The sequence below is a fragment of the Clupea harengus genome, chromosome 5, assembly GCF_900700415.2.
Source record: "Clupea harengus chromosome 5, Ch_v2.0.2, whole genome shotgun sequence".
Lineage (NCBI taxonomy): Eukaryota > Metazoa > Chordata > Actinopteri > Clupeiformes > Clupeidae > Clupea > Clupea harengus.
Genome location: NC_045156.1, coordinates 24,131,522 through 24,157,449, shown reverse-complemented (window position 1 = coordinate 24,157,449; position 25,928 = coordinate 24,131,522). Strand labels below are relative to the sequence as shown.

Here is a 25,928-nt window from a genome sequence, read left to right as displayed (position 1 = left end):
GGCAGCAGAAAGAAAGGTACTCCAGAGGGTCATTAACACAGCGCAAAAAGTAATTGGCTGCTCTCTTCCACCTCTTGAGGACATTTATAAAACACGCTGTCTCAGAAAAGCCCACAGCATCCTCAGAGACTCAACACACCCTGGTTACCACCTATTTGAACTGTTGCCCTCAGGGAGACGCTTTAGGACCATCATAGCAAAAACAGACAGGCTGAGAAACAGCTTCTATTCCAGAGCCATCATAGCACTTAACAATGCACAAAACTGACCTGTATTTGTCTCTCTGTTGTGTTATATGTCTTGTGTTTTTATAGTGTAAATATGTATATATATATGTTCAATCTATATTTTTATTGTTTTTGTGTCTGAGAGCTGCTACCTTAATTTAGTTGTACTTGTGCAATGACAAATAAATATATTCTATTCTAATGGGTTTTGACACTGTTCTGGTCCCGTAAGTAGAGTCGTCCACCAGATGTCACTCTTGTCTGCCTAGGGTGAAATGTAGTCAGTTTATTATGGGACCCTTGTGTGTGACTCACTGAGTATTGAGTGGTTCTGGTGCTGATTCTATGACTATCAAAAGGCTGTTAGAGTGGATATCTCCAGAAGACTTCAGAGGAAGGTGTGCGTAGCCTACTTGGTTGCCTAAATTGACATTTCAATTAAAAATTTCCGATAAAAAAAAAAAATTAGAAGATGTTATAATCTAAGCATTGGATTTATCCCATTAAAAGTGAATCATCACTCCCTTGTAATTAACTTCCCAGGTGATCAAGACCTGGCATTATCCTGTCACGTCTTAGGGCATGACTGACTGATTCACAAACAATATGGCACAGACTGGCACAGACTGGCACAGAGCTTAAAATTATGTGGACATCAAACATTCTCTTGTCAGACTTCCAAAGCACATAATGTTGCAAATGCCCTCATCTGTAAAAACATCAGACACAGCATAATAACCATCTTCTTATTTTTAAGACTTTATTTTACAGCAGAAATTATATAAAGCATTCAGAAAACATTTTCCATATTTTAAGGGCAATTCAAAATGTTTTGCATGGCTTCAGCAGCTGAATATTCTTCTTTTTTTTTTTTTTTTCTTTTAAACATATCCAACGATTCAGTGATGCTCTTACATGCAAAGTTACAAAAAACGAAATTAAATCCACAAGAGGGACAGAGAGAGACAGTCAAGGGGAAACCTAACATGAAAACTCAGTGGGAGGGGAGAAAGCCGGTCATGAGAGGAGAGAGGACACTTGAGAGAAATAAATGGGGGAAACATAGGTCTAATACTAGCTTTGCATGCAGAGTTTTGATTGCCCAATGCCTTCTAAAAGAGCAGGGTCAGTAGCTTAGCTTTATTTTTCTTTTCATTTGAAAATGATGAAAACGTGCATTTAGGGGTCAGGTTATATGAAATCATCTCCATATACCACTTAACACCTGGCTTTGCTGATGTGGTAATTGCATAAGAAGAAGTGAACTTAGTGTATTCTTACAATTTTTTTTTCTGCATTCTTTCACCAAAACCGTTTATCTCTCACAGCTCCTAAGACCCAAAGATCACCTCTTCAGTGACAGGGAGTGTTTATTGCTTTGTATGTATGTGAAAAGCCTTTGAGCTTTTGAGGGTGTTTTTTCATCCCAGCTTGTATTCCTTTTTTTCTCTGAGGTTCAGTTGGGCAGGAGTCAGAACAGAAAGAACAGAATGCACTGTCCTCTCAAATGAGTTTTGCCTTTTCCAGTTGCCTATTAGAGTATGACTGCCCCATTTATTCAGCTCTAGTAAAACAGTATAGTGACTAGGTCTCTAGGTCAGTAGACTATGACATGTCCAGCTACATGGAACAGACATAGTCATCATCTGAAACTGCTTGATCATCTGAATGAGGAGGTCAGTTCATATGCAGAGAAAAAACAATCAGTGGCCATATATATCACTTGAAATCGATAATAGACTTTAGATGTGTTTTTTTTAGAAACGGCTAGGATTGAATTTCTAATTGTGTCACATCATTTTGGGATAAACAAGGGGTAAAAATTAGGATAGTCTGGTAAAAATGCTTGCTACCCCTTCATTACACCCTACGTTTTAAATTTACAGTTCAGTGATTTAGAGGACGCCTTTACTCAAAGTGACTTAGAGTGCAATGGATGCATACATTTATCAGTACATACATCAGTGTTCCCTGGGAACTGAACGAACGAACGTGGCACTGCTAGTGTCATGTTCCGCCAGCCGAGACAGAGGGATGAAGTTGGAAAACAATGTATACCATAAATGGAGAACACTACACCAAAGAGTTTTGTATCATTCTATCTATCTATTCAATAAATACTGAGGTTTACCTCGGAGCATTGTCATCCCTGTGCAGATTTGGCAGTGCTTCACTACTTACTTACTACTGTTGTCAATATCTGCAGCTCCTGCCACCTATGTCAATCAACTTTGATTTTTGTGATAAAAAAAAAAATCAAAGTTTCTGGGTGATATGAGGTGGTTGATCTCACTCCCAATCCTCCGCCCACCCACACCCAGTGATCCCAGTGCCCCAGCCCGTCCCCTGATGCCTGGGAGCAAGTGACTGAACCCAGCCCCGCACTCCCCAGCGTACTCCTCAAGGCGTCACCCTGCTCCCTCTTAAACCCTGAGTGAAATATAAGACACAAGCTTGCCCATATCTCTAAGGGAGCCCTGTACAGAGTGACCTATAGCTTGAGCTATTGTATGTGGCATTGTGTGGCCGAGAAAAGCAGCAACCCTGATGTGAATGTGTCTCAGTGGTCATGTGGATTCGTATGTGTGTGTGTGTGTGTAGGCCGATGCCCAGTGAAATCCTGAAGGTGCGCATGCATGTCGCAGAATTGGAAGAACATCTGAACCCCAGGTACCCGGGTGGGAGTGAAATGACTGTGAGCCAAATCAGGAAAAGAATTTTCAAGCCCTCCTGATTTCGGCACTGGCAAAGCAAACATAAATCCCTGTTCCATGACATCAAGCTCATACTCTCTCTCAGGTCTATGGGTAGCCTGAGTGGTTTTGTGGGAAAATGAGATATGTTTGGTGCAAAGTGTTGCACGGTCAATCAGAGACTCTTCTCTGCAAGTTTCTGAAAGATTTCACCATTTTCAGAACATAATAAGATATGGCCTCCTGGAATCAGTGATAGGATTAATGAAAATGGGATTGAATCTCTAGAAATACAAGTGACTCCATAATCCACATGACTTGAGGGCAGTGACATGAGTGAAAAGAGGTTTATGGGCACTTGGCAAACTGGCAGCAATCTGTATCTAAGAGAGAAAAGTCTAGTCATACTTCAGACAGGCTTTTGAGAGAAATAAATCAAGCTGTGGGCTGAAAAAGCAGATCTAATTTATTTTCATCCCAATGGTGTCTAAGATTTTCCTCTGCTATATATCGCCATATAGCCTGGCTTCGCCCGCTTATTGCTCATAGCTCAGTTTTCGCTGTGATTATAGTTTGGAATCTCTGTTTGCAAGATTGATCGCTGGGCCATTCTGCCTCTGATCAGTGACCATTGGGGGTGGCTAAGTGTGATGACGTTGAACTAAAGCGTTTTGTTTGAAATGTAGTTACAACATTGGTGGCAGTGCTAGAGCTAAACGAAGCGATACAAACAGTTGTAGCAATGCTAACAAACATCGAAGAATTGAAGCTGGAGCAAGAAGAATGTGTAAATGTATTAATCAAGGGCAAAGGCATTGTTTATTAACAGCCAACAGGGTTTGGGAAACGGCTAAATATATAAGCTTGCAGCATTAGTGACGAAGTAGGAAGTATAGCAATCCCACAGTGGTCAATGCCGATTGGTTAAAGGCTGATCCAATGGTTTCAAAATGAACCTGTCTACGCTCATTAGGATGCAAGGACTGAAAACAGTCCCCAATGAGGCGTGGCCAGACCCTATCTATTCACAAGGTAAACGTGGGTCTGGTTACACCAGGCTAATGGCCATATACACTTAAGAGGAAACTGACCCCACTACAGACAAATATGTAAGATCCTGATGTTGGCTTGTCCTTAAGTATTAGGCACTTTCTACATAAACAAGTCACAGTAACATATGTTGAAAACAAAATGAAGAGCAAACCAATAAGACACTTATAAACTAAACGTTTAGCAGGAGACCAATGTGAGAAATACAATCCAGACAAATAAAAAGCAACAAATGAATAAGAGATTTAATGAAGATTTAATCAGCCCCGAAGCTCAGGAACTCTTAATTCTAGCTTCTCTCATTCCAGTTGTCATCACCGTAGTGTTATCATACTCTGCAGGCAAACTACTGCTCTATAATTGTACGCTCTCGTTCTGGCTCATGTTGAAGGCTTCAACACAGAGCCCCAAATCCTTTCCTATCCAATCGGAATTGACTGCAGTCCAATCCTTCTGACATGCCCAGCTACATCAAGCCCATTCTCAATGTATTCCAAACAAAAGTGATGGACCACTGCCTTGTGATGGTTTGCAGGAAAGGGGTTTGGGGATAAATCAATATATATGATTGAATACAAAAAAAATCCTGGAAATAAAACCAGTTTATTGGGGACAGACATTCATATCAAGTGAATGAAATCAAACCTTAAGTTCCATTTAATTTTGCGGTGCATTTTCACTACATTCTGCTCAGTGATGATTTCATCTTGGCTTCTGTTGTCTGATGTCTCCCTAATGGACAGTCCTCATATTCAGCAGTGATGTCTCCCTAATGGACAGTCCTCATATTCAGCAGTGATGTCTCCCTAATGGACAGTCCTCATATTCTAGCACCAAAACATATTACAGCACCCCATTTTCCTCGCTTTTGAGTTGCACAATGTTACACTAGTTAAAGATGCTCAGAGCGACATCTTTCATGTTCAGCATTAACTGTGGGACAGGGAGGTCTTATATGTTGACTGATTGCTCTTACTGCCAGTGGGGAGAACCTTGAGTGCTTTCTTTCTTAGGTAAATCATTAAGATCTTTCAACATGATGGTGAAAATGAGGCATCAGGATGAGGTATCGTGATTTAAAGTCTTGTATTCTTGTGATAATTTGTTATTGAGCATAAAGATTAAATAATCTCCTGTTTATCTATAGAGTATTCACATTGCTGGGCACCATTGGCAAATAAAAATGGTTCAATATATGTGGTAGCTCAAAACAGATAAACAAGGAAATAAATCACTTCTGGTAGGATTCATTTGCCTTCCCCTAACTCTAAATTGTTTCTTTTTTCCTTATTCTGCAGAAATGGCATGCTTCAGTTAATGCTCCTCGAAGAAAGAAAAAAAGGAAAGAACATGTTGCAGTGAAATCATTGGAGTTCATTTTACAGATTATAGTCACTAATGTCATTTTTTTAAACATATTTTGTGTCTGTCAGGACTCATGCACATGGCTCTGTCTTTGCATCAGATATTTACATTATGTACAAACAGTACAACCATACCTCTTGGGCGTTCGAACAAAACTATACAATATATTTTTGTTTTTGTCTCTTATCATGTTATTACCCCATTTTGTGAATAAAATAATATATTTTCTTAAATACAATCCTTTTCAGATAAAGGTTCTGGCTTTCCATGCATCCTCACATCAATTCTTTATGTACAGAGGCCGATCAGTAGTCAAAAATATGGATATTTCATCTCCAGTGAGAGCTTAAGTAGGGACCTTTTGGAAAGTCTTTAAGAAGTCAAGGCAATGTTATGTGATCCTTCCCCCAAAAGCCTTTTTTTTGGCTTTCAAGAGTTCATCAAAATAAAATGACAGCAACAATGATAACTATTGATACCACACCACAGCACAACAAAGATGGCAACTAGCAAAAATATTGGCTTTGTGGCACAAAAAAGATTTGACCTCTAGAAAACTCTAGAAATAACTAACATGAGCAAAGATATTCGGAAATGAAAACAAACATATGAAAAGTACAAATTTGAGCAAAAACAAAGTCGCAAGATACAAAACTAATCATGACATGTCATTTCCCATGACAGTGGCATTTTTCCATGACACTGGTAAGATCTGTACTAAAAGGTCATCGTCGGAAAGAGAAGTAGCAGTCAACGGGGAGTGTGAGAACGACGCCACATTATAAAAAATAAGAACTCAAAAACACAAACTGTTACATCAGCATGCAGGAGCTGTTGTCGCTCAAACACATGCATTAGGTTAAAGTCAACAAACACAGGACTCACAAAGTCAGGCCAGCGGCGAGGTGACAGTAAGAAAAGGATTTGTTAAAAAGTCAGTGCACACACACGGACACACACACACACACATACAGACACACAAAAAAAATAAAAACAAGGGATAACCCCATTTCTGTCTGACCCCTCCCACTCAACATCACCCCACGCCCCCCCAAAAAGACACAGAATTTGACACAGGCACTCCACACCCCACTCATTCTTTGCTCCGACCCCTCCTACATTCATCTGTAGCCTACCCCCTTCCACTGAACAAGAGGGTGGCTTTGTCAGAAACAAAGATTTGTGAAGTTCATACACTGAGCCTATGGAAAATAATTGCATGCATATGATCGAGGAGATGAGGCAGTTCATTTGGTTTATGGTGTTTTTTTGTTTGTTTCAAATAGATTTTTTCCCCTCTTTTTTTTTAGAAAATGTTATCAGAAGCAGGTTCCAGCATGATTATGCATGTTTATGCAAAGTCATTTCCATCTGAAAACACTCATGTTCCATTAGATATCTTACACTTGCTACCAAAAAACACCTTTGACCTCAGATGTGTCTTCAATTCGGTATTCCTTTCTTTAATCCTTTCGTTTTTTTCAGTCCGTTTCTTGATTTTCTTTTTTTGCTCTTTGAAAAAAAAATCTATGAAGAGTGCAAAAATGCCATGGATTGAATATTATATTTCCCCAGAAGAGTCTTCCGTTTTACAGAATTTTCAAGTTCCCCTCAATAGAAAGAGAAAAAAAAGATGCTGTAGCTGTGGTAGACAGCTGTAAGTAGTAGTAATCGCATGTATCCTTTTTTTTTTTTTTGTTGTATACAGAACTTTGTTTTCCTCGTTGTAAAATGTTCATCTCTGGTAGAAAGAGGGACAAAAAGGACGAAGGGAAGTGTTGAGAGATGTCACACTGTGGAAGGGCTCCGCGGGCAGCTCTCATGTTCCTTGGCCTTTCTCAATTCTCTCGCCCTGGTGGGACAGAAGAGCAGAGCACACAGAGGACACAGGAAGCACAGATGTTAGTCACGGATACCCGCTGCTCACACACACACTAGTTGGGGGAACTTTATGGCAATACAGAACAAAATGTCATGTCACTGTTGAAGTTAAAACAAACTTGATGGATTTATTACGTTATGATTGTATTATTATACCCTTGTCCAAATACAGTTAAAAAAAAAAGTGCTGCAGTGGTGTTGTGGAAAGAAGGATTAGGTTGTATCATCACAAATGTATGGAGAGATTCCTCTAACCTTCAAAATGTCATTGGACTGCTAACTCCTATGCAATGATGAAAAGAGCCAATATGGGATTCATTGTATTTTGTCACATTACCTCATTTAATACTGCAAACTACCTCACTATGAACATTAGTTACACCAAGACAAAGTAAGCCATAAGAAATATTTGTTTACAAGAGGAAAATACAGCAAAAATAACTTCCAACTTCCCTGTTGAACACTGTTTATGAATGTTAGACACATTTGATAGGGATGATCCTTAGGTTGTCAATGTTATAATGGCTACAGCAGACCACACTGGTTTGACTTGTGAAGGTAGGAGCACCCACACATTCCCTGTCACACCCAGCAGACCCCAGAATCATATACAAGACTAGAGTAAAAAAAACAGGCAGCCAAACAAGTATTGACATCATTTAACACAGCATGCCCCCTGGACCAAAGCAAGGCCTCCATCTCTTTTGGCAACTCATGCAAATGCAAATGCCACTATCTGGCAGTCCATTGCTTAGTGCTCCCAGAAGCGTCATCGTCATGGCGACAGAGAGACAGCGGGGAAGAACATGAGAGGGTGATAAACCAGCATAAAGAGGGGAGCACTAAGTTCCTAGTGCCTCGTTAAAGCTGATCAACCTGACCCCCCCCCCCCCCCCTCTTGCATTCAATCTACAGCGGCTCCAGCAGGCAGCCGACATGCAAGCAAGCAGTAAGCAAGAGAAACTGGAGGGAGAGGAGGAGGAGGAGGAGGGGAGTATGGAGTAGAGATGGAGTTCAGAGAGAGAGAAATGACCATCAGAGAAAGAGAGTGAAGACAGACAGACAGACAGACAGACAGACAGACGGAGAGACAGACAGACGGAGAGACAGAAAATCACAGCAAGAGCGATTAATGAGACCTTCCTGAGGATAAGAGATGGAGAGGAAGTTAGACAGCAAGAGAGAAAATGAATGAAACTCAACTACGAGGAAGAGAGAAGAGTTGACTTAAGGGAGACGTATAGAGGGGGCATAAACTTTGAGTTGCTGACACTGCACTCACCCGTTTGAACAGTCTATGGTCCATCAAGGGGCTTAGCATAAACAGTAAAACAACACCAGACAGCTATTAGCACACACAGGGCACTGTGAGGTGGGGTAGGAAGGAGAGGGAGAGGGCACAACAACACAGGGAGGAGTCTCTACAGATCTGTGCTATGCTAGATGGATCCCTTAACCATCCCCAATAAACCAATATGAGGCTGATGACACAGTGACCTCCTGGGTCATGTAATTCTGAACCCTTTTGAGTCTTGCTGCTAAAGTTTTTAAACGTCATGCTCAGTGTCACAACTTGAACAGTGTTTCTACTAGATTACAGACATGCCAATGTCTGTGCATGATGGACTCCTGTACTTAGTCCATCAAGGCAGACATCACTGAAGATATTTTTTATTAAAGGAAGAAAAGCAAAAACGGCGCTGATGCTCACCTGTGGCGACATCTCAGGAGGAACCTCATAATTTTCCTGGCAGCCTGGTCTTGCCTCTTTGTCCACAGACTGCTTCTGGAACACACACACACACACACACACACACAGAGAGATCTAAATGTGGAAATAGATACCCAGCTCCACCACATGCATAGTTTTCATGCTTCAGAAGCTTTATTAAAAAGCCATTTTACTTTGCTTACATTCTGACTTTCTCTTTTGCCGAATTTGGTATAAGGACAGAGGTGTAGAGGTATAGGGGGTGGCTAACCTGAGTTTGTGCTGCACCAGGGCGGAGGTGCGGCCACGGCTGGGGAGGTTGGGGCGGCCCAGCTCCTTGTAGCTGCGGTAGTACTGCTGGATCAGCATGGCCGCGCGCCGACTCTGCTGGAACTTCTTCTGCTTGTGGTAGCTGCGGAACTTGCTTTGAATCAGGATGGCGGCCAGCGTCATCTTCTTATAAAGTGCATACTAGCAGAGTTGGAGGGGGAGAACGGTTACTAAGAGATTTCTTTTGTTGGCAACGTTTTGGTTGTTAGCCTCCTGGTATTTAAACAGAAGCAGTTCATAAGTCTCCGAACAGAGAATGAATAAATTCCACTTTGAAATACTTTTTTCATTTTCTTAAGGAAAGCATCCCATTACCTTCAAGGCTATCCAGGTCAGCTTGAGAGAGAAAGAGGGAGGGTGTGAAGACATGATGCATTTGGTGTACTGCATTTGTAATGACGCTGTATGTGAACCATGATCAGTTACAAAGGAACTGCAGACCCTATACTGACCTTATTTGGTCAGTAGCTATAGCTATTGTCTGGTATCTGGTGCTGAAGGAGGAACATAGTCAGTTTTCTAATCCATACCTGTTTGTATTTTTTATAACAGCGCTGAATAACAGCGGCTGCCACATCCTGCCGTTCGCGGAGTGGCTGGCCCTGCAGGAGAGGGGAGGACAGAGGAAGACAGGCGGGAAAGGAGGGAGAGAGAGGAGGGGAGAGAGGAAAAATTAGCATTGATACAGAGACATGAAAGGCAGGGTCCATCTTGTCCCGAGATCCAGTTGTGTCATTTGGGGACTCTGAAACACAGAAGCAGAGACGGACAGAGAAAGGGCAGGGACAAGAGAGAAGAGATCCTGACCAATGCAGAACTTCCTCTCATCATGAGATATCTGGAGAAATGAAAATAGGGAGATATCACAACAGGGGATATCAGCACGGGGGACACGCTTTAGCAGAAGCAGAGGTGACACAGAGAAACAGCGGTGCAAGTCATTCCTCATTAGCAGGCCATGCTAGTCTCAAGCAGCTCTGCCCATGCTCTACAAACTACCGGTGACTGATCTGATCTGGAAACCAAACCACTGATGACAATTGAACACATTAAATCAAAATCTGGAGCACGGAGGACAGAAGGGTGCTGTTAACCCTGCAGTCCAACAAGTCTTAAGGAGTGAGAAGTGAAGCCTTGGTAAACCTCCACGTCTGCAGAACCAAAAAAAATGAAACCACTTCCACATGACAGAAAGCCAAGACCAACAACCAACACCAGAACAAGGGAGACAGCACTGTTGACCACAGACTACTACAGAGAGGTACAATGTTTCTGAGGACACATAGTGGCTTTGGACTCATCCACAAGCCTACCTTATACTTGCGGAAGGTGCTCTGGACCTGCCGAGCAGCCTCGTACAGCTCCCTCTGCTCCGGGTCACTCAGGGCCAGCTGGGCCAGGTCCTCCTCCGCTTTGCTGTGAGAGACGCTGAGGAAGGCTGTCCAGTCTGCCAGGGAGGGGAGGCCCAGCTTCCCCAGGGAGCCCTCCAGGTCCGAGGCTCCGCTGGACGAGCAGGAGCCCAGCCCAGGGATGGTGCCGGCCAGTTTGTTGTAGGGGAACCTAGGATGGACACCAGAACTGTTACTTTTCACCTTTGTGAGAACTTTTTAAAGTCATTTTCAATTAATGCAAGTCAGCTACATTACTTGGGCAGAGCCACATACACATTCTCGCTCTCTTGCTGTGGGGTATCAGAACTCACCGTTCTGCATCACCAAGGTAACTGGCCAACCAATTCACTGTGCTGTTGACTGCAGCACTGTCGATGGGTGTGGTGTCCTTTGGGACAAAGTTCTCTCTCTTGATGCGTTCAGGTGTGGCCTCAATAATGTGTTCAGCCAGAGTCATCATGTTCATCTGTGAAACAATGAGAAATTCACAAAGGTTCCTTTGTAACGTATTGGATTTAGATTATTTTCAAAAACAGAGGTCTGTTTTGGTTTGATATTCTTTAGCATGGCTAGTGAATTTCAAACAGCTCAGTATATTTCAGTATTTCATTGAGGAGTCTTAAACATTGGAGGATGGAGCGGATGAAAAACCTCCACAATCCTTCATGTTCAATTGCTGTCCATACCTGAAGGTCCTCTGTGTTTTCCATGTTCTCTTGACCGGAAAGAAACATCTCGGAAACATCTCCAGTCCCAGAGGCCTCCTGCATCCTCAGCCGACTGGCCAGCCTCTCCTTCCCCAGGGTGCCGCCTCCAGAGGCCCCAGCCCCCTTTCTGCCTGATCCTGTTTTCCAGCTCAGACGGCCAGAAGAGCCCCCCTGCCTGGCTCCAGGCTGCCCCCCATCTCTGACGTCCCTGTCGGACCCACTCTCTCGGGGTGCTTTAGGGGGACTGGATTTGGGCCTCTGAGTCAGCTGGTCCACGCCTAGAGAGGCAGCCTCAGGATTAGGCTTGTGTTTCTTGGTGACCGGGCCGTCCCCTTGAGCCTCGCCAACATAATAGCAGGAGGGCTCAGACCTGGGTCTTCTTAGATCTATTTGAAAAAAAAGGACTTGTGAAACAATACTGCTTGGATTTTATGGGCACAGCATAGAGTGAGGCTGAACAAACTGTACATCCACCATTCGCTTTTGAATCAGTGTGTTCCGATCTGTCTCCACATGATATCCACTAGTTTACTGCTGTATCTGCTAAGTGCACACAGCCTTGCTAATCAACAGCTTTCAACAGTAGGATATAAGTATTGGTATGTTTGCCCAGACCAAAAAGCAATCGTCAACCAAAAAACCTGTTTGTTTAACGTGAAACCCAGGGTCAGAATAAATGATTACCAAAGCTGTATTGCAAGCTTTCCCAACTCTCATCTACTTGGGATTAGATTTGCTCCCCTCAGAGGGTGACCGGTTGCACTTTACCTTGGTTGGTAGTGGAGCTGGAGCTGCTGGTGTGTGCTGTTCCCCTCAGACTGCTTGACAAGGTCTCTCCTCCCCACACCTCCACCCAGCTCTCTGTGTGCGCTCCCTCCGACCCGGGGGAGAAGGGCAGGCTGGGGCTGGACGGCCGCTGGTGCTCGTCCTTCTGGAGGTGCTCCAGGCATTCGGCCAGGCGGGTGTGGCCACGTGATCGGGCAATGGCCAGCGGCAGGCGGCCCAGAGAGTCGGGGATGGCCAGGGCCCGTCGGTCCCACTTGTACAGGAGAAGCGCCGCCTCCACGTGGCCTAGGGCACATGCCCACATCTGGAAGGACAACGTCAACAGGTCTAATCAGGGACTGAAACTTTTTTTTCCCACATTTTTTCCCTGAACTAAGATGAGAAGATCAGATGCACTAAGAGTCCTTTTTAAGAAGTAGTTAATATTAGAATTAGAATATCTAAATATTAGAATCATTGGATTTGTTTTCCATGTCACTTGTATCTCCCACCACCATCCCGTTACTTACTAGGGGAGTACAGGAGAAATGATCCACATTCAGAGGATCCACCTCCAGTTCCAAATCAATGCTGTCGGCGTGCTTTGTGCTGTGGGCAAGAGGATGTCAAATAAAATATCATGAGTTGAACACCTGAATTCAGCCTTTAACGTATTTCACTTACAAAACCTATTCTAAAACATCTGTGTTTTTATGCTCATTCTTGTATTGTATAACTGCTTATGTTGAGACGTTAAATAACAATCTGTTTCCAGACAATGTCTCTGTGTCTGTGTGTCTCAGTCTCCTCACCGCCACTTGATGAGGGTCTGGATGAGTGTGGCGTAGCCTTGTGCTGCAGCCAGGTGAAGCAGGGTCATGCCACGAAACGTCTTGGAGTGGATCAAATGCTTGGATTTGGCCCAGCAGGCTCGGTTCATCATCTTCTCACAAACCACCACCACACGACCCTCAAAGGAGCTTCCTGCCTGGGTCTTTCCAATATCCTGGCCCTGGACGGGATAGTTCAAGGGTTAAAAGTGTGTGTCAAAAGAATCCATGAAAAGACTGACGCGGTTGGATGATGGGCCATTGCCCATATCCTACAAATGGTACCAGCAATGCATTTCAATGGTACTTAACATATTCCTTAGAATATTTACTTCTGAAGGTAAAATACCTGTGACTGGTTGCCACTGCTGTTTCCACCACTTCCTCCGCTCTCAGACGATCCTCCACTGGCCTGCTGCTGGCTGGCCATCTCGGCCATCCTGTGCTCCATCTGCTCCAGACGCTCCAGGATGGACATTCTGAATTGGTTATCTGAGGGTGGGTAGGTAGACACAGACAGATCAGGCTTCACATCCATGGTCATAATAATAATTAAAAAAAACTTTTCAGCCTCTGTAGCTCAACTGGCAGATAGCAACATTAGCAGCAGCAAGCACACGAGATTGATTCCCTTCTTTGCGTCTGACTTTATCCTATATGCCATCATTAGCCACATGTGTACATGTTTAAATGTATGCCTTTACAGCAAATGTATTACTACAAATATCTACTGAATCTAATTGTCAATGTGAATGAGCCCCCTGTGTGGGTTTCCAGTGTCTTCCTGCCTGGGGACAGACACAAATAAAGGGACGTATTCATAAGGAAAAAAACAACTTCTAATCGAATTATAGGTTTAGGGAATGACTAGACATTCTGGCATTCCTAAGTGAATACAAGTGAATACCGGCAACACTCGATTTTATACAATGATAAAAGTAAGGGTAATATATTTATTTATACAACAAGTTTCTGGAATTGTAAGAATTCAAAGTACTCTCCAACATCATGAAAATATACAGAAGCAATAAAAACAATAAAACAAAGAAAATGACACTAGTGAATTAAAACAATGTAATTTCAAGTTAACATCAAAGTCGAAAATAGGATAAGAGCAGGTAAGAAAATAACAGATACAAAATGAATAAAACCTCAAGATAGATCTCCTCCTACAGCAGAAGGTAGTCTTATTTATTAACTGTAACTGGTAACCCTTTAGTGTATCCAAATCTACCTCTGCAAATAAACTAACTATTTAAAAAAAAATGATAATCTGTGGTCTTATTTTCTTATTATTTCTGTGGTTTTATTATGCAATCCCAATTATATCAGGTAACTCTGGGAACAGACCTCCAATAGCCTAGCATGTGTGAGATTGCTGGCTGAGGTTTTCAGCATTAGTGGATTGCAATGTGTCTTTGTTCAAATAGTGGTGCAGTGTTGCTGCAGTGGAAATGATGTCATCTCCACCTGCTGCCGGCTGGGTTCTCTCTCTTGCTCTCTCTCTCTCTCTCTCGCTCTACTGCTCACTCTCCCCCTCTCTCCCTTCCTAATCCCTTCTAAACTTGCACTCTCTAACAATTTTACCCCGTTCTTTGCTCTCACTATATCTTACCCTCAGCCTCTGTCTCCTTAAGATCCTTTCTGTTCCCTTCTCTGTTCTTAAAGTGGCGCACGTTCTGTACACTACAGCAGTAGAGGAGGAGGTGGGTTGGGGGGGGGGGGGGTCTGGAGGGGGGAGGGGCAAGAAGGGTGCTACAGCAAGAGCCTGTGACATAATAACTACTCATCCCTTTCTCTCTGTTGCTTCTGTATCAGACAGAAAATTACCAATCACGGAGCAGCAACCAAAGCTGCGTTCTCTTGAGCCAACCAGAAAGCAGCATTACAGAAATCAGCATACTCTATACGAACGTACACACACATCCACTATAACTAGTGCCTACTTCTGCTATCTTGTCTTTGAAGTAATGAGGATTTGTGATTGACTTTGCCACAGCTGATATCTTACAAGGCTAAAACTTGAAGTTTGGCATTGAACAAAAACTAAATTGGCATGGACTTAAAAACAGTTAAAACTAAACTGAAAAAAATAGAACATTAGCATTGAAACACTTTAAATTAACTTTGGGCACTGAAAAGACTTCCACTGAACTAAAAGACACATGGACCGTGGAACACATCTCAAATTGGTCGGGCCCATCAGCGGGCCTAAATGCTTAGCCTGTTCTCAGGGTGCTAGCATACCATTACCTTCACATTATTTAAACAGAGTGAGACACGCACATAGGCCAGCAGTATGAGCGGAGGTTTTGGTGGACGCCGTTTCCAATAGGTTACGCCAGCTTTATAGAGAACAATTTGATTGGCTGATGTGTCTGACATTCTGAAACGCGAATGGATGAAATCAGCTCTGACAAAATGAAGCAGTGTTTGACGTACAAAGCTACTAATGGACGTCTGATGTTCAAAAGGAGGTAGGTCCCGAGCCCTACTGGCCCTGCCGGTTCCATGAAATCACAGCCATTAAAATAATCCAATCTTCCAATAAAGAATAAATGAAACACACTTAATCCTTTTTGACCATAACATATATGATCTTTTCTGTTGTTTATTCTGATGAGCTTTTCAAATAACAACCTTTTCGTGGTTTCTTCATGTCTACTTTTTTTAGTGTTGTTTTTATTTTTTTCAATGCCAGTACTTTTCCATGTCAACTTTCTGCTTTGGTGTGGAACGGGAGGAGTTTGGTGGGAGGAGGCAAGAAATACATTATTTGCATAGATCCAGTGGGCTTGGCCTGATGTGAGGGGAAAGGAGGAAAAGGAATCCCATACCGTGCAGTTCAATGGGAACTCTCATCCAAAAAGAGGAATCTATATCGATAATTTATCACCCTACTAGAAACTACGATACCTAGCTAAACTGGACACTTTCAGGATAGACTTATATCCCAACATTGTGTATACTTTGTGAGAAATTGCCTTCATTTGATTTGAATTTCCCTGTACTCCTCTATCCAGTTTTATTTATGTAAATGAAATGTAACTTTCATTTACACACAAATTTCAAAGGCACTATTTTTGATTATTACATTTACATTTACATTTAGTCATTTAGCAGACGCTTTTATCCAAAGCGACTTACATATGTGCGACTTACAATGTGATTATATTATTTATTAAAGCAACATCCCAAATAAGTCCATCAAAAGTCACTAGGAACCAGGTACATATTGTTGCTACCTTTACTTTACTTAAGATGCCACATTGTACTTAACAATGTAATAACTGCACACTGTAACAAGAGTAATTTAAGGTAGAAATGTGCAAAGATCTTTAATAAAGGCCCTCTTTGCTAGTACCACAAATACACTACCTATGAAAAGTTGAATTAAGGAAAGCAAAGCAAAGGCTGCAAAAAGGAAAACAGAAATAATGAGTTGGGTGAAGTTGAGCATATTTCTCGCTTTCATGTATTTAGCAGGAAGCTTGTTGCTGGGGTAAATCTACTAGCCCTCCAGTTTTCTGACAAAAAGGCACTTAACCTCCTCCCCTCCTTTGTGCACTCCTCCCCAGCACCCCTATGCAGGGCCTGTCCTGGTTTCTCAGTGTTGCATCATTCTGAGAGTGAGTGTATATCCAGCGGCGGCACAAGAGAAACAGCTAGCACACGGTGAAGCTGCAGAGCCAGGCAGGCAGCCAGCCAGCCGGCCACATGAACAGGAAGTGCTCCACCTGTTGACTTCCACAGTGTTACACTCTGATGTGGATTAAATTAAAACACTCAATCCCTCGTCTCAACCCCTCTTAGCCAAGGGACTGAACAAACAGAGCAGACACGTATTAAGCTCCACTGCTGTTACATCATGGTGAGAATGGACCTGCCTCGGGCTTCAGGCACACCTGATTTAACAAAAGCCGAAAACCACATTTGATAAAGTGGTGCACTCAGAAAGAGTGACCATCTGATTCTGACAAGGAAGAAAGGTTTCTAGGGATTCTATACAAGTTATATGACCAACAAGACAAAACAGCGACACAGTTCTGGCTTAGATACGTGGAACCTAATATGCAACCATGTGTCTTAACAGAATTCAGTGGACTGATCTCAGATAAGAGGCTCTTAAGGAGATGCATTAGTGCTGGGATGTTAAGGGATTACAGCATATATACAGGTGCTTTTAGAATCAAGTTTGTAATGCCATTATTTTGCCTGTCCATAATCCCTTAGTCCTGCTTATTGTAATGACCCCACTCCCCCACACAACTCTCATTTTAGCTGGCCTTATGTAGGGCAAATGGAGAGAAAAATGGATTTCAACCCAAAAAGTAATACCCTATAAACATGAACAGTGTCTACGTACACTAAACACCAATAGATGTAGACAGCATTAATGTTTGACTGTGAATAATTTATACAGGTGTGACTATAAGGAGACATTCAAACGTTCCAAAGGGTGTTAACTGGTGCACTGTGCCTTTCGTGTCAACATCAGACTCATCAGTGCAATTGTTTAACTGAAACTGTCATACTGACGTACCTCTGTTTTTAACACTTTAGTTCATTCCCATCTACCATTAAGTCTGTTTGGTCAAAATGGAAAATGAACATCACAAATAGTAGGTTGCAGTTATATTTTCTATCTCTTTGTGTAATCTCCCCGACAATTGATGACATCTTCATGAGACCTTACCCTGGAACCAATCTGAAAAAAGACCAGGGAACTGCAAGAGGAAATCTCATCAGTTTAGTCGGGAGATTTGTGTATGCTACAAGCTTTTTCTGTTCTGACCTAGTTACAAATTCCTGACCTGAACATAAACATAAAAAGAATAACAAGTAACCACTTAGGTGGCATAACAGCTCTACAATATAGCTGAGTGAGTCAACCTGTTTTATTCATTAAGCATACCGTTTTGCAGTAGAATTTGCTATTACTTGAGGCTAGTAGATAAACCAGTGACGAGCAATACTACATTGGTCTTTCACGTAGACTATTGTTTGGAAACAAAGTCTAGACGTAGAGTGTCAACAGGTTGCCTTAACGGACTCAAGACACATCGACGTAAAGGAGCGTTTGTTGTTGTCGTCTATATCGACTATCCCAGAGATTGTAAATTGTGGAGTGATTGTGTAGTATTTTTTTTGTTTCCCGCAATCACAGCCTCAGCTCAAAGCGCTTGTGTCGCTGTTCGCGTTTCGTGGTTCTGAAATAGGAATCCACCTGGCTTCAACTGACCCGATCCTGCATGGATATCAGACGGTGCACGGGGCATAGGACGGATGGATCATTTACGCATAAAAGTGAGAAGTGTAACCTGAAATGTTATTCATTGCATTTCTGAAGTTACTTAACTCCTCGTTGAAACACTAAATCAGTCAGGACAGCAAGAACACAGCAGCCTACCTAACCATGTTTTCCTCCCTTGGAAAAGTGAATTTGTTTTTGTGGACGTGATGTTGAGATACATTAGGATGGCGTCAACAAAAAATAAGACATCAGTGGGTTAATGTTATCTGTTTACCGGGCACTGAAGTGAGAGTAAGCGTGTAAAATCAAAGCACACTGACAAACTCGGGAACTGGAGAATGGAAATGGACAAACAAAAGACACAACCAAAAAGAGTCGAGAAGATAAACGCACATCTGCCTTAAGATGATGATAGGCTACTGTCACTCTGAGACACACATGTCAAACACAGAGAAAGAGCAACATATTTCGATCACAATTCAATTCATTCAATATTCAAACACTGGCCATAACACTAGACAGGATACTGTTGTATAACTTTCCGCCAAAAACACGCACACAGAAAGAGACACAACCTGCCTCGTCTAGCATGCACTCTTTTTTAAAATTAAGACCAAAAGTACAGCAGAAAACATTGTGTACAAACCGGAACAACGCGACGGTCGCCTCTGTCATACACACGCTTTCCCTCCTCTTCACAAGCATTGAAATGAACCCCCGTGAGTGAGTCAGAGGGGCAGCTATGCTAACAGACTCAACAACAATAGAACAAAGTAGCCTAGAACTGTGGAGAGTGACGAGAGAGAGACAAAGAAGGAGAGAGAGAGAGAGCCGGGGAGATGGGAAGAGAGAGACCCTCTAAAGCTATTCCCTCCCCATCCCGCGGCACCAGCTTGCTTCTCGTCAGTTAGAAAAAGCGCGTCAGTGCAGACTAAGCTTGCCGCAGGTACACAGACGCCCTAGATTATGAAACGCCATCGGCCCCAGTATCTCAGTGTTCCTGCGCTCTTTATCAGAAAATGCGGGCAGAAGCAGGATGCTATTCAGGATCTAACGAACTGTGACACCTGGGCTAAACCAGCTTGCCTGCAACAGTGGCATTTTGACCATCGGATCACTTTGCTCTGAGTGAGTACGGACTTCAGACAAAGCGCACGGCGTGCCTCGTTACAGTGCGGCACTCGCAATTCTTTGCATTTCATAACGACCTGGTACTAGCATAACAGGGTCATTTTGGATGCTAAACATTAACGCCTGCCTTTGAAAAGAACACCAAGATCACAAAGTGAGTGACTACGTATATGGGGTAATCGACACAATGGATGAAGACTGTATGTGTTAAAGGAGTTCGCTTATTAGCTTCTTTAGCCAACCAAGCTAAAAGGAATGGACAACCTTGCACATGTCATCCGCACTCTCCTGTCCCGTATATCAGCACCTGCAGCGCTGCAGACAAACATTTCCCTATCCCTGCATTATGACAAATCAAAGCAGGTGGCTGTGCCACTAACTCTAGCTCAAAAACAGGTTTATCGTTCAAGAGAGTCTATAATCACATGGGTAAAATAATGCTGTACTGAGGTGCATCATTTGTGAACATAGCGTGTTTTGTACACGTGGAAGGGCATTCTCTGAAAATCTCTCAAGCATGTAGTATAGGCATGTAGTCCGGGCAACACCATAAATCACCACATAGCTTTATGGCGGCTATTGAGTAGCCTATAATTCCAGCTATTATTTACAATTGAAACGTTGTTACACAAATGTGTAGTCCAAGCAACATAAAGGGACTGGGGTGGGGGAACGGGTCATATTCCCTTTCTTGTCACAGATAGTGCCATCAGACACAAGTTTAACCAGCTTCTCTTGCCACACAGATGAGAAACGATGTCACTTTATCTCTAGCTGAACCCTTTAGCTAAGAGAATACTTTAGAAATGACCTTTTAAAATCCAGGGTGCTGTGGAAGAGACAACAACTAAATGCTCAGGGCATTGAGCAACTCAATCACAAAAGTGGCCAAGGGTAGGAGCCAAAATTGCATCTGTCTTTTGTGTCAATGTAAGTAAAAGTGTTGTATTACAGTGTCTTTCATTTGTCTCTGTGTGAAAAGCCCATAGCTGTCAAAGAATCAAACAGCACAACCAAACCATCTTTAAAAGAAACCAGATTAAGAACAACAAAGCTCTGAAGTAAGAACAACAAAAAATAAATCACTGTCTCAATGCTTGGCTGTCAGTTGTTGAATCGTTCCATGACAAAATGTGAAGGCTTTTGTCAAATATTGTCATATTTGTGTTTTTTTTTCTCCTAGTTAAATTGTCCTTTACTGTTAGCTGTGGGTAGGTATTAACCTCAACAAGGTCAGGTTAAATATTCTTAGACATCCAGTCCCCTGGGTCTGCATTTGCAGCACTGGCAACTGGCTTACCGTGAAGTGCAAAGCAATGCAACTGAACTCAGCACACATGAAATGTGTTTTATATCCAAATGCATAATGTGTCCGTGTTGAAATGTTCTACCACCCATGTCAAGCTGTTTAATTAGTTACATATTTCTGACAATGTGAAGTTGAGGTACTATTCTATGTTAAAAAATGTGACGGAGAACTTATATCACTTTTAGGTTTCAAGGATCTAGTATAACTGAATGAAATGTGCCACATCGCACACTTTCCATATGCACACACCTTCATATAAACTCATGTATGTTAAGTGGTAATATTTTTGACACATACAATATATACATTACTTAGTGTTGTCTTTCTAAATTGTCTTTCTAAATATGATGTGCTTTATATGACTAAAGTTGAATTAGCCTAAAACCTAACATTGTTAAAAGAAGTGTCAAATAATAGTATTGAGTAAACATATTTCAGAAGATTTGAAAACTGCTCTAAAATACTGTGTTTTATGTTAAGTCAATATAATTCATGGAAAACACTTAAGTACTATAGGGGACACATGAATAGAAATGATCGATATCAATCAAGTTTGACCAAGTCTTAGGTAGATATTTCAAATTCTAGGCAGATTACAGCAAGCATGGCTCCTATATGGACAGATCTTTCTACAGATGCTGTTATGACAATGACGGTACAACAAGCCAAAAGAAATTCACATTCACAAGATGTACTATCAAGCAACGACAAGCCAGAGGAAGTTTACTTTTGGCCTTTTCCAACCCTGTCTCATGCGGAAGCATCCTTCTTTATTGTAACTTTATCCCAACTTCATTCACAAAATCACTCTTTTTTTTTTTCCAGAGCAACGGTCTGTATGTGAGAGCGTACTGACAGCAGAGCTACCGACACAGCAGCACTCACCATCCAGAGACAGCCAGTCATGCTGCGAGGAGGGCAGAGCAGGCAGGGCCCGGGCCTTGTACTCAAACACCACCGAGTTGGAGATAATCTGGCCACTCACTGCTACCTGAAGGGTCACGAGGCCGGTGTCATGGGCTGCGGATGGACGCAAAACACAGATCAGGCATGGAGGTGCTGTACGCTAAGAACATACCATTGAGCACAACACAAACCAGAACAAACAAAATGAGATGAGCACATCCATTACGAAAATATATTTGATGGCAAGTAAACCTCAGCCAGACTTTGGTAGGCGGGGTAAAGCATTGTGGGTAGGTTTGTGTGTTGTACCTGGGCAGTAGCAGCGGAGCACGCCGGGTTGGATGAGGGAGGCAGGAACAGTAATCTGGTCAAACAGGCAGCTGTAGTCACTGCTGGCCTCCTGCCAGGGGCCAGTGATAAGCACCTTTACCCCACCCTGAAAACGGCACACAACAAACACGCTCAGCATATTTACCATTTCAGCCACGGTTATCAGGTCTCTTTCATCCAATTCCTCCCCTGGTCCAAACATTTATGCCTGGTTTTGCCAAATTAGTGCCAGAGCCTGATAAATCTAGCAATTGTGTTAAAGGCAGAGTCTGTGATTCTTGTGAAAGGTTGTTGATATGTCAGTTCTACAGCCAATAACATTACATCCCTTCCTTCTGTGCTCCCGAAGCAATGTGTTGATTGGCTGGAATTGTTCATGGCTCAGTCCGAGCCACTGTGTTTGTTTGGCATTTCCAGCGCCAAGACTCTGTACGAACAATTCAATTCAATTTAATTTACAGTATATAGCACCAAAACAATACAATTGTCTCTAAGTGCTTTACAGAGCCCAGGGCCTGAACAGAGTTGTTGCAGACACTGAGCAGACAGCAAGTGGACCACAAGGAGCAATTCACTGAATTTTACAAAAGGTGTATTGGGATTAGAATTGCAGACACAACTTTTAAGTAAATTCACAGCAGCTGTGGAATATTAGCCATGGCATCTAGTATTTTTTTTTGTGTGGATTCAAGGTACCCATCTATCTTTGATATAGAAACTACCATGGTTGCAGCTAGACCCATCAAATCAAAGCCAATATAAAATTAAAGGCAGCCTTGTAAAATAGTAAGCACTGATTATTTTGAGCACGCAAATGATGCTACTTAAATTTAACAACCTAGGTTTTTTTTCCTCTTCTGTTGCTCCTTTGGCTTATTTCACTTCTTTAGCAAGTATTGAATAGTTATTCCATCTATTTAGTTAATCTTTAATTTTGTTCTGGTTTATCATACTTTTAAATGTAATCATAATGCATACCGTAGAACACAGTAACAGTGATGAATATTTATTCAAAATGTGACTCTTTTCTTTAATATAGATATCAATCAACTCATGAATTCCTGTTTTGAACTTCATCTGACGGTGGGATCTGTTTTTTTAAGCTTTGTCTCATTGAAGTGACAGGCTAATTAACATTTTTCTTCATCAGTAATGAATCAGCATTACATAAGCAAGTTTTTTCATGTTTGTACTTACTGTAATATATTAAGGACTGATTTTCACCATGCTGATAACTGAATGTTTGGAATTATCATGGATTTTCTGTTCTTGGAGTATAATAACACATAAACCCAAAGAGAAAGTGAGTCCTTTACTACATATGATTATTGAGGGAATACTGTACTGTGTTGCCTCTTGAAAGATATGCAATTGTTACCCAGAAATTAGAAAATAATTAAGTTCTCTTTCCACTCCATTAAATATGTTTCTTCAGTGGCCAAAGTCTTTACATTCTACCTAAATGTTGCCACCCAGTGGTTAGAACGAAGACTACCCAGCCATAAGAACCAAAGAAAAGACAGCAGACGTTTTGAGACTCACCTCGGGGTAGGACCACTCGGGTGAATAGTCGGTCACCACAAACAGTCGCCCAGTGGCTTGGATGATCTCCATGGTTCCGTGGGCCACTCCACCCGAGGCCACCTCGGCCACCTGCATGTAGGCCAGCTGGCTAGCCTCCCCTGGCCCGGCGGGAGCCGTTCCAGCCTGGGGGCTGCAGCAGGGCTGAAGGCAGAGCTCCCTTGAGCTGTAACTAGCTGCAGGTTGTCCACCTCCTCCCTCCTCTCCCGCCTGCTGGGGTGTCACCCCAGATGATACCTGCCCCTCTGCTCCGGAGTGGGCCAGCAGCTGGTGTGCGTACAGCTCATTACTTCCTGCTCCAACACTGACTCCGCCTCCCCCACCTCCGGCCCCTCCCCCCGATGCCCCGCCCTCCACGGAAATGAAGTCGTTGATGAGGTCGGAGAACTGGTTCCCGAAGGACACGTCGAAGTGATCCAGGTTGATCTCCATGGCCCCTCCACCGCCGCTGGCACTGTTGTTGCCCTGGTGGGAGGTGACGGCGCTGAAGAGGCCCTGCACCAGCCCCGTGCCCTGGAGGAGTGGCAGCTGGGAGTGGGGACTCCCCTCTGTGCCGGTCCCATCTGTCCCGTTGCACATGGTACCAGCGTCGTTCCCAGGTCCTGCCACCCCATTCCCCTCTGCGTGTGGCTGGAGGTAGTGGTCAACACCCTCCGCTCCTCCTGCCTCCGTCCCAATGGTGCGACACATCTGTAGGCCATCCCCAGCCTTCAGCAGCCCATCAGCAGCCCTAGAGTCTTGGCCACAAGCTTCTCCAGTCTCATCACTGCCTCCGTTCTGCTTCAGACTCCCCACATCTCCTGGCTCGGTGCCTGACCCAGAGAATCGACTCTGGAACTGAAGTAGCTGCATGGTATTGGAGGGCCCATTCCTTTCGGTTGGTGATGTGCCATTGCATTTGGAAACAACATGCTGGCCCCCATGGGAGCCCTGGTGTTGGGACCGGAGGGTGCCGTTGGTGCTTGGGGAATCTGACTTCACCACAGGCAGAGCCATGTAGGTCCCAGGGCCCTGAGAGCCCTGTCCGGACCCAGACCCATTGCTGCTGCTGGGAAGGGCTTGGGCCTGGGCTGACTGGGGGGAACTCTGCAGGAAGAAGCTGGGTGAGTGGCTCTGATGGGGGAGGTGAGGGCTGCCCAGCGTCTGGCTGTAGCCAGTGGCTGACATAACACTGGAGGAGTAATCCTGCTTGGCATCGATGGCACTGAAGTCCATTTGCTCTAAGGTGGTGCTGGGGCTCAGGCCTCCACCAGTGGGCAGCAGAGAGTTGGTGGGAGTCAGCGCCAACGAGCTCTGGGGAGTGTTTGCACTGTTTGAGCCCGAGATGCCCCCTCCTCCGCTGCCCACCTCCCCCACTTGATAGCCACTCTCCTTGGCCAGCTGCAGCTCGAAAGACATGTCCTCAGTCTTGATGTTCTTCACCAGGGAGGCACTGAAGCCGTAACTGTCAGGCAATGTGGGTGAACAACTCAGGCCCACTTCGTGTCTCTCTGACTTGAGCCCGTTGCCGCCATACGTCTGGCCCTGCTTGGGGTTGTTCAGGAAGCAGTCAGGGTCGAAGTTCATGGTGGCCTCAGGCATCTTGATGGTGGAGCTGTCCAGGCTGCTGGAGAGGACCAGCTCCTCGGAGACACTTCCAGCTGACAACATGGCGAGCCCATCCGCCCCGCCTCCTTCTCCCAGGCCCACGCCCACTGCACCAGGAAAGGCAAACTTGTGGCCGTCGGTGGCCACGGCCAGCACCATTCCCCCAGGGGTAGTTTCAGCTCCCAGCAGGTGCGCGTTGGCGCCCCCTGTGGGAGACATGCTGTAGACGGGGTCGGCGCTCACCTCGGACATGAAGACGCTGCTCTGGGACAGACTGCCCATGACGGAGGTGACATGGGCCATGGCGCCGACCACCGGGCTGTCGGCCATGTCGGGTTCGCTGTTCAGCCCGCTGCTGATGGACACAGGGGAGCTCTGGGTGGTGTCCGGCACCTCCACCTGGTTGCTGGACGACACCTCGGTGCTGCTCTGGTGCAGCAGTGCCGGCTTGGCCACTTTCCCGTTGCGTTTCTCCCGCGCTCCACCCACGGACCCGTCACCGCCCCTGCCATTCTTGCCGTGGCTGTGCTCAGTCTTCCCCTCAGACACATCGCTGTTCTGCACCTCGCTGTGGCTTCCATACGGCCCGCCTGAGCGTGCGTCCACCTTTGGGGAGATGATGCGGTGTTTGGCACTGTTGCACTTATGGTGCAGACTGCTCCCAGCACCTGAGACAAGGGGAGACAGAACATACACGTCACGCAAAATCAGTTATAACAATGTAATATTTATGGATGCATGGGTAAGGGACTAGGTCCATATGTACCCTTTCTAGAAATCTGGAGGACTGATTTAATGAACATGAATTGTGAACCCTCTCCACTGCCACCCTCTAGTGGTCAAATGTTAGTATGAGTAAATGTGCCTTGAGCAAAAAAGT

At 44.0% G+C, this 25,928-nt stretch overlaps 1 protein-coding gene across 7 annotated transcripts in view; it reads right to left on the bottom strand.

Moving 5' to 3' along the window:
* Positions 1–970: 970 nt before the first annotated feature.
* The window catches only part of LOC105895866 (calmodulin-binding transcription activator 1), a 225,099-nt gene continuing 200,141 nt past the window's right edge, over positions 971–25,928 (bottom strand). For 3 of the 7 annotated variants that reach the window (XM_031568222.2, XM_031568225.2, XM_031568226.2), the window contains 16 exons: positions 23,423–25,716; positions 21,860–21,986; positions 21,530–21,664; positions 13,300–13,442; positions 12,933–13,132; positions 12,651–12,729; positions 12,124–12,445; positions 11,335–11,741; positions 10,960–11,114; positions 10,571–10,817; positions 9,788–9,859; positions 9,573–9,593; positions 9,199–9,398; positions 8,928–9,002; positions 8,499–8,529; positions 971–7,187 (listed from right to left, as the gene is read on the bottom strand). In XM_031568222.2, coding sequence (XP_031424082.1) covers positions 7,155–7,187; positions 8,499–8,529; positions 8,928–9,002; positions 9,199–9,398; positions 9,573–9,593; positions 9,788–9,859; positions 10,571–10,817; positions 10,960–11,114; positions 11,335–11,741; positions 12,124–12,445; positions 12,651–12,729; positions 12,933–13,132; positions 13,300–13,442; positions 21,530–21,664; positions 21,860–21,986; positions 23,423–25,716 — 4,541 coding nt within the window. In that variant the 3' untranslated portion in view covers positions 971–7,154. The remainder of the gene's footprint in view (positions 7,188–8,498; positions 8,530–8,927; positions 9,003–9,198; positions 9,399–9,572; positions 9,594–9,787; positions 9,860–10,570; positions 10,818–10,959; positions 11,115–11,334; positions 11,742–12,123; positions 12,446–12,650; positions 12,730–12,932; positions 13,133–13,299; positions 13,443–21,529; positions 21,665–21,859; positions 21,987–23,422; positions 25,717–25,928) is intronic. The other 4 variants (XM_031568223.2, XM_031568228.2, XM_031568224.2 and 1 more) reach the window with 3 other exon arrangements.